This window comes from Apus apus, chromosome 2 (genome assembly GCF_020740795.1).
Source record: "Apus apus isolate bApuApu2 chromosome 2, bApuApu2.pri.cur, whole genome shotgun sequence".
Taxonomy (NCBI): domain Eukaryota; kingdom Metazoa; phylum Chordata; class Aves; order Apodiformes; family Apodidae; genus Apus; species Apus apus.
The window spans coordinates 156,904,252-156,911,070 of NC_067283.1; the positions used below are offsets into that span (position 1 = coordinate 156,904,252).

The 6,819-nt window shown below is 65.6% G+C and overlaps 1 protein-coding gene across 1 annotated transcript; it reads right to left on the reverse strand.

Moving 5' to 3' along the window:
- Positions 1-1,073: 1,073 nt before the first annotated feature.
- On the reverse strand, positions 1,074-6,238 carry LOC127381274 (microtubule-actin cross-linking factor 1, isoforms 6/7-like). Its single transcript, XM_051611417.1, has 10 exons — positions 6,107-6,238; positions 5,238-5,352; positions 5,000-5,166; positions 4,590-4,752; positions 3,072-3,226; positions 2,914-2,988; positions 2,448-2,565; positions 2,152-2,333; positions 1,966-2,080; positions 1,074-1,799 (listed from the first exon to the last, which is right to left on the reverse strand). Exons 1-10 carry the CDS (start codon positions 6,197-6,199, stop codon positions 1,753-1,755), a joined length of 1,230 nt encoding a protein of 409 aa, XP_051467377.1. The 5' UTR covers positions 6,200-6,238; the 3' UTR covers positions 1,074-1,752.
- Between the last annotated feature and the right edge of the window lie 581 nt (positions 6,239-6,819).

A 6,819-nucleotide genomic window follows, 5' to 3' on the forward strand; every position in this document is an offset into this window, starting at 1 on the left:
CTAGTGACACCTCAGTGATGGGAGCAGGAGAGCCAGAAGCAGCACAGGGGGAACTGGGGCTGGAGCAGTTGCCCCAGCATGGGGGGGGCGGCTCAGCAGGCTCAGACCCCTGCTGGGGAGCTCCTCTGCCAGCCCCAGAACAGGGCACCCCCTTCTGCACCAACCTGAGGATGCTGCAGTCCCACCCAGACCCTGTGCCCCAAACCTGGACCCCACCCTGGGTCCATGCCACCCATGCCAGCAGCACCACGGGGACCCTCCCAACACACCTGGTGCTGGCTCGGTGGGGTGCAGAGCCTGGGGAGCTCCTGGGGGGCTCAGCAGCAAGGGCTCCCTGGCCCACACAGAGGGTTTGTTCAGACTCAGAGTGAGGGTGGGGACAGGTTTTGGGGACATCAGCACCAAGGGACCAGCCTGAGAGCTGGGAGGCAGGCTGAGCCCTGGGCCTCGGGGGGCGATCAGCAGAGGACGGAGGTCTTGGACCTCCCCAAGGTGCCAGGCAGTGGTGACACCAGGGGACAGTCCCCATCTCCTGGTGTGGGGACATGGCCAGTCCCTCCAGCCACCCTGTCCCACAGCTGTGCCCTAACCCGTGTCCCCTGGGATGCAGGGATGGAGGGACCATGCTGCTGGGGACTGAAGGGACACTGCCAGGGACCCTGGGAACACTGCTGGTGGCCAGAGGACAGTGGGACACAGGGATGGGAACACGGCACCTCACGGTGCCAGAGCACACACCCGTGGCAGAGGCGCTGGAATCCCAGCCCTGCTTTCCCAGGAAAGGAGGGAACACGGTGCCTGCTGGCACCAGCAGCTCTGCTGGGAGCACCAGCCCAGGGCACACCCAGCCCTGCCACCACATGCCACCACACCAGCTTTGTCAATGCCACAGCCCCCCTCAGTGCCACCACACCAGCTTTGTCAATGCCACATCCCCCCCCCAGTGTCACCACACCAGCTTTGGCACTGCCACAGCCCCCCTCGTGCTGCCCCCTGGCAGCCCCCCCCTCCAGCAGCACGGTGAGGGGACGGACGGACAGAGGGACGGACAGAGGCTCAGCTGGATGGTGGCACATCCCGGGTGCCCCCAGAGAAGGGACCCCCCGTTTATTGTGCTGGGGGGGCCGCACTGCCGTGCTCGGCTCACCCTGCTCTCCTGTCAGGGGGTCAGCGTGCAGCAGCAGCAGGGCCGGGGTCCCACTGTGTGTGGGGGGCTCAGGTGGGAGGTGGGCGCCGGGGACCCCCCACCCACAGCAGCCCCAGCCCTGATGGGGGGTAGCAGGGGCAGCCGGGCCCCCCCTGCACACACTGAGGGGTGAGGAGGGGGTTAGCACCAACACAGGGCTCAGCACCAGCCAGGGGCTCTGGGGCACTGGCCACCTCCCCTGGGGCAGGACAGGGGTGTCCCCCACCCGGGGGCACCTGCAGACCCCCTGAGGGTGTGGGAGCTGGGAGAGAGGGGCAGGGGCCGCCCTGAGGGGGTCCAGGTGGCCCCCGCTGACCCCAAGGATGCTCCAAGTGCTCAGAGCAGGGCAGGGGGCTCAACTCCAGAGGGATGGGGGCTGCACTGGGGTCCCGGGAGGGTTTGGGGGGATCAGGGGTTGTTTGCACACATGCCAGGCCAAGCCCTGCAGGGTCGATGACCGACAGGTGGCTCGGGGGTCTGCAGCCCCGGGGACCCACGGGGGGCACGGCCACAGCTTCACCATCCTCCATCCTGGGTCCTGAGTGCGGCCAGTGGGTGTGGGGGGGTCAGCGGCAGGGGCTGCGGCGCTCAGGGGGGGACCCTTCCGGGGGCTCTGCAAGGACACGGAGGGGCTGGAGCAGTGGGTTCCCCTGCACCCCCAAAGCAAGGAGGCAGCCCCACAGCCCTGCCCCACTCCGTCCCACCGGCTCTGCACCCCCTGCGCCCCGTGGTGGGGGCGAGGGGTGGGCAGGGGACCCCCGCAGAGGCAGGGCCCTCACCTTGGGGGGCCGGGGTCTCCTCAGGCGGGGGGAGCCGCAGCTCCGCCCCATCGGGCAGGGGGGAGCCGCGGGGCCGGGGGCACCGGTCACCGGATCGTGTCCTCCGGAGCACCGACTGGGGGGGAAGAGGGTCAGTACCCGCGGTACAGGGGGGTCTGGGGGCTCGAGGGGGTCCCCAGCCCTCACCTTCTTGGCCAGGGGGCTGCTGGGGGCTGAGGCGCTGCTGTAGAGGCTGAGGCTGGAGCTGGAGCGGCTCGGGGACAGCGCCTTGGAGGAGGGGGCACTTGGCGACCCCCCGCACTTGGTGGCCCCGAGGGCGTCCGGGGACAGGTACTTCTCGTTGATCTTCAGGTTGGTTCTTCCCTTCACTGGGAGGGGGGCACGGAGGGGCTGGGGCCGGGGGTCCCGTGGGCAGGGGGAGGCTTTCCCGGCCCCATCCCGCTGCGGACCCTCCCCCCGGCGCGGCGGGACGCGGGACCCACCTCTGCAGGGATCGTTCTTCACCAGGAACTCGTCCAGCGCGATCCAGCCCCCGCCCACCCGCACCATCAGGGTGCTGCGCAGGATCCGCACCATCCGCAGCTGCTGGGACTCCCCGAACTGTGTCGGGGGTGGGGGGGGGGGGCACAGGGGAGGCCAGGAGGTTCGGTGGGGCTGGGAACAGGACCCTGTGCCCCCCACCTGCACCCTGTACCCCCCCACAGACCCTGTGCTGGGAACACCATCCCCATCTGCCCAGCACTGGCCGTCAGTTCTCCTCCAGCCTTCCCTGCCAACCGCAGCACCCGGGACTGCAGCTCCCAAGGGACACGGGGACATTCCCCGCCTCCATCCCTGAGGCTGCAGGGGGGCTGGAGCAGGGGCTGGGGCAGGGCTTGGTGGGCCAGAATGGGTGGGGGGTCTGTGGGACCCCCCCCCCCAGGGTGGGCGGCGTGTGACGGCACTCACCCGGTACCTGTTGGCGCTGATCTGCTCCACCTGGAAGCGCTTGGCACAGTTGCACTGGGCCACCTGCCTGTTCACCTGGGGACAGGGCACGCGTGGCTCAGACCCCCGGCAGGACCCCCACCCCCTGCCCACCCCCAGCCCCCCCAGCCCCCCGGCACCTCGTCCTGGATGCGGTCGGCGTCGGCGGCGCGGCGCAGCGGGTCCCGGTGCGGGTGCAGGGCGCTGATGAACTCGTAGTAGTCAATGAAGCCGTCGCCATTCACGTCAAAGATGCCGGCCACGGCGTTCATCTCCAGGACGTTGGTGGGGAACTCTGAGGGGGGACAGGCACCCCGTTATTTCATAGAATGGGTTGGGTTGGAGGGACCTCAAAGCCCACCCAGTGCCAGCCCTGCACGGGCAGGGACACCTCCCAGCAGCCCAGGCTGCTCCAAGCCCCATCCAACCTGCCCTTCAACACTGCCAGGGATGGGGCAGCCACAGCTTCCCTGGGCAACCTGGGCCAGGCTCTCCCCACCCTCACAGCCCAGAATTTCTCCCTCCCATCTCAGCTCCAGCTCCCTCTGCCAGCTGGAAACCCTTCCCCCTGCTCCCATCCCTCCATGTCCTTGTCCCAAGCCCCTCCCCAGCTTTCCTGGAGCCCCTTCAGGCACTGGAAGGTGCTCTCAGGTCTCCCTGGAGCCTTCTCTTCACACTCTTTACAAAATATTTTTTTAAGGCAATTAATATTTTCAGTATCAAAAGCAATCCTTCCATCAGCTTGTGTAAATTTCATAACCTGTATTTTCTGTCATTAACACAACATTATTTAGAGCTCTCTGCAAACTCTCAAGGCTGGACCAGACCATCCTTGAGGTCCCTTCCAACCTGGCATTCTATGACTCAAACACAGAAATCAATGTTTTTAAAAACCTGAGGCTGAAAAACACATGTAACCTGCACTTCCCAGCTTGTGTACTGCACAGGTGGTTCTTTTCTTGCCTGCTCTTTCACAACATTGATAAAACATCTCTGCAAAGTGCAGCCCTGCAGCCTGTGGAAATGTTGCACTGTCTTTCCTGACACCTCAGTGTTTGTTGCTCATTTACCTCTTACTCTAGTTACTGAAAGGATAGTTGTCCTGCCACTAATTACTGGCAGGCCAATGATACTATAACTGTCCGTTTTTTACTCTAGTTTTGGGTTCTACTTGATAGGGAAAGACCCTATAAGTGTCCCACAGCAGGGGACACTCCCTGCCTTCTGCAGCTCAGCTCCGTTTGAGATTTAAATATGAGAAGAGGAACAAGAAGTGGTTGTGGGAGCTGAAAAGCCGTGGAAAGAGGTGACAAGGGCTGGCAGCCTTCAGCAAGCTGCTCCGCACCAGACCCCAAGGGAATGGGGCAGCTGCCCAGCTCCGAGCACCAAATACAGCCAGCTGGGCACCAGCCACAGGAAAAGGCTGTTTCATGGTTTCTAGCTTGTGGTTTTAATTAGTTTCAAAATAGCCTTTCTTCAGGAGAAATTTCCAACCTCTTCCCACCTCTCCTACAGGCAGGTGGCCTCACCTTCTCTCTGACCCTCCAGGGGCTGTTACCAGGGTCGGAGGCACTGAACGCGTCCTGAGGCTCCAAGCAAAGGGTGAGGAGGGAAGGACCCTCAGCCCCAAGCCCCCCAGCCCAGCCTGGGGCACTCACTGGAGGAGAGGACGCCCTCGATGAATTCCCGCTGGCTGATCCGCCCGTCCTGGTCCCGGTCGATGCCTCGGAAAACGTCCAGGACGCGGGATTTCATCTGCCCGATCCACTGCACGTAGCGCCGCCGCCACACCCCGAAGTCGAAGTGGGCGAATTCCTCCAGCTCCCGGAGGCACGGGTGGGAATTCCGGTGGGAATTCAGCAGGGAAAACCACCCACCCCTCCTCCCGGCCACCCCTACAGCCCCCCTGCACGGTGACCAGGCTCTGCAGTGCAGCCCCCAGCCCGGCCCCGCTGGCAAAGGGGTTTCTGCCCAGGACCCCTGGGGACGTGCCAGGACTCCCGGGATGTGGTCTGGGAAGGCTCCCAGGTGCTGCCCACCCTTCCCCCCCCCCCAGGGCTGTCCCTACCTCCCGCAGGCTCTGCAGGGCTGAATCCAGCCGGTACTGCCGGTCCAGGGCCAGGAGCCAGAGCTGCTGCCAGCGGTGCAGGACCTGGCCCATGAGGGGGGTCTGGGGCTCCAGCCCCCCCGGGGGCATAGCCGGCACCCCCTGCGCCTTCGCACCGCTGCGGCGACCTGCAGCCGCGGAGAGGGGCAGTGAGGGCACAGCCGGGGGTCCCAGGGGCGGGGGGCAATGGGGTCCTTACGTGTGGCCAGGCGGCGGGCAGCCGGAGGGCCCAGCTCTGTGCTCAGCTTCTGCTTGCTGGTCTTGGTGACCTTCTCCACATCGGGCTGCTTGCGGTTCAGCTCCTCCATGAAGACCTGAGACACAGCACCAGCGCTCAGCACCCACCCGCTGGGCCAGGGTGGAGCCCAGCGCAGAGATGTGGAATCATGGAATGGTTGGGTTGGAACAGACCTTGGAAATCATGGAGTCCAACCGCTCATCCCAGCCCTGCCAAGGCCAGCCCTGCCCCATGTCCCTCAGCACCATCTCCAGGGCTTGGAAACCCCTGCGGGGATGGGGACTCCCCCCCTGCCCTGGGCAGCCTGGGCCAGGCCCTGACAACCCTTGCCAGGAAGGAATTGTTCCCCAGATCCAACCTCAACCTCCCCTGGCACAACTTGAGGCCGTTCCCTCTTGTCCCAGGGCTTGTTCCTGGGGAGCAGAGCCCGACCCCCCTGGCTCCAACCTCCTCTCAGGCAGCTGCAGAGCCAGCAGGTCTCCCCTCAGCCTCCTTTGCTCCAGGCTGGACACCCCCAGCTCCCTCAGCTGCTCCTCACAAGTTCTCCAGCCCCTTCTCCTTCTGCTCCAGCCCCTTCCCCAGCTCCATGGTCCATCTCTGGACACGCTCCTGCCCCTCCATGTCCCTTTTCTCACCCAAAACTGACCCCAGAGGGTGGTGAGGCAGGTTGCCCAGGGAAGCTGTGGCTGCCCCATCCCTGGCAGTGTTGAAGGGCAGGTTGGATGGGGCTTGGAGCAGCCTGGGCTGCTGGGAGGTGTCCCTGGATGGCATTTAGGTTCCCTCCAAGCCAAACCATCCCACCACCCCTTGCGCCTGGCTCAGCCCCTCACCGCGTGCTGGGCGCTGAGCTCCTGCAGCGGCTGCAGCTCCTGGGGCAGCGGCTCCCGGTCCCGCAGGCCCAGGGCCTCCTCGGCCGCCCCCATCCACTCCAGCAGCCGCGACGTCTCCTCCCGCTCGGCCGCCAGCGCCGCCGCCTGCACCCGCAGCCGCTCGCCCGTCTGCTGCGCCCAGCCCCGCACCTGGGCAAGGGGGCAGGGGGCTTGGGGCCACGGCACCCCTGCCCTGGGGCAGGCAGGGACCCCCGGCCAGCAGCTGGGGTGGCTATGGGGCCGGGATGTGGGGCCCCAACATGGGACAGGGATGTGGGGGCTCCACGGTCCACCCGTGACCACAGGGAAGGCACAGACTCCCAGCCAGCAGCTGGGAGGGCTATGGGGCAGGGATGTGGGGCAGGGATCTGGGGGCTCCATGGATGTGAACCCTCAGATGCTGTGGGAGCAGGGTCAGGGGAGTGAATCCCAGGATGGGGATCTCAGGATGGTGCAGGAGCAGGTCAGGGATGGGGATCCCGGGATGCTGTGGGAGCAGGGCTGGGAACAGGGATCCTGGGACGCTGTGGGAGCAGGGCTGGGAATAGGGATCCCGGGATGCTGTGGGAGCAGATCTGCTCTGAGGACGAACCCTGACTCACCTCCTGGAAGCGGCTCTTGACAACAGTGACCCAGGACTTGATGGTGACCACGGAGTCGGGGTGGCAAGTGGC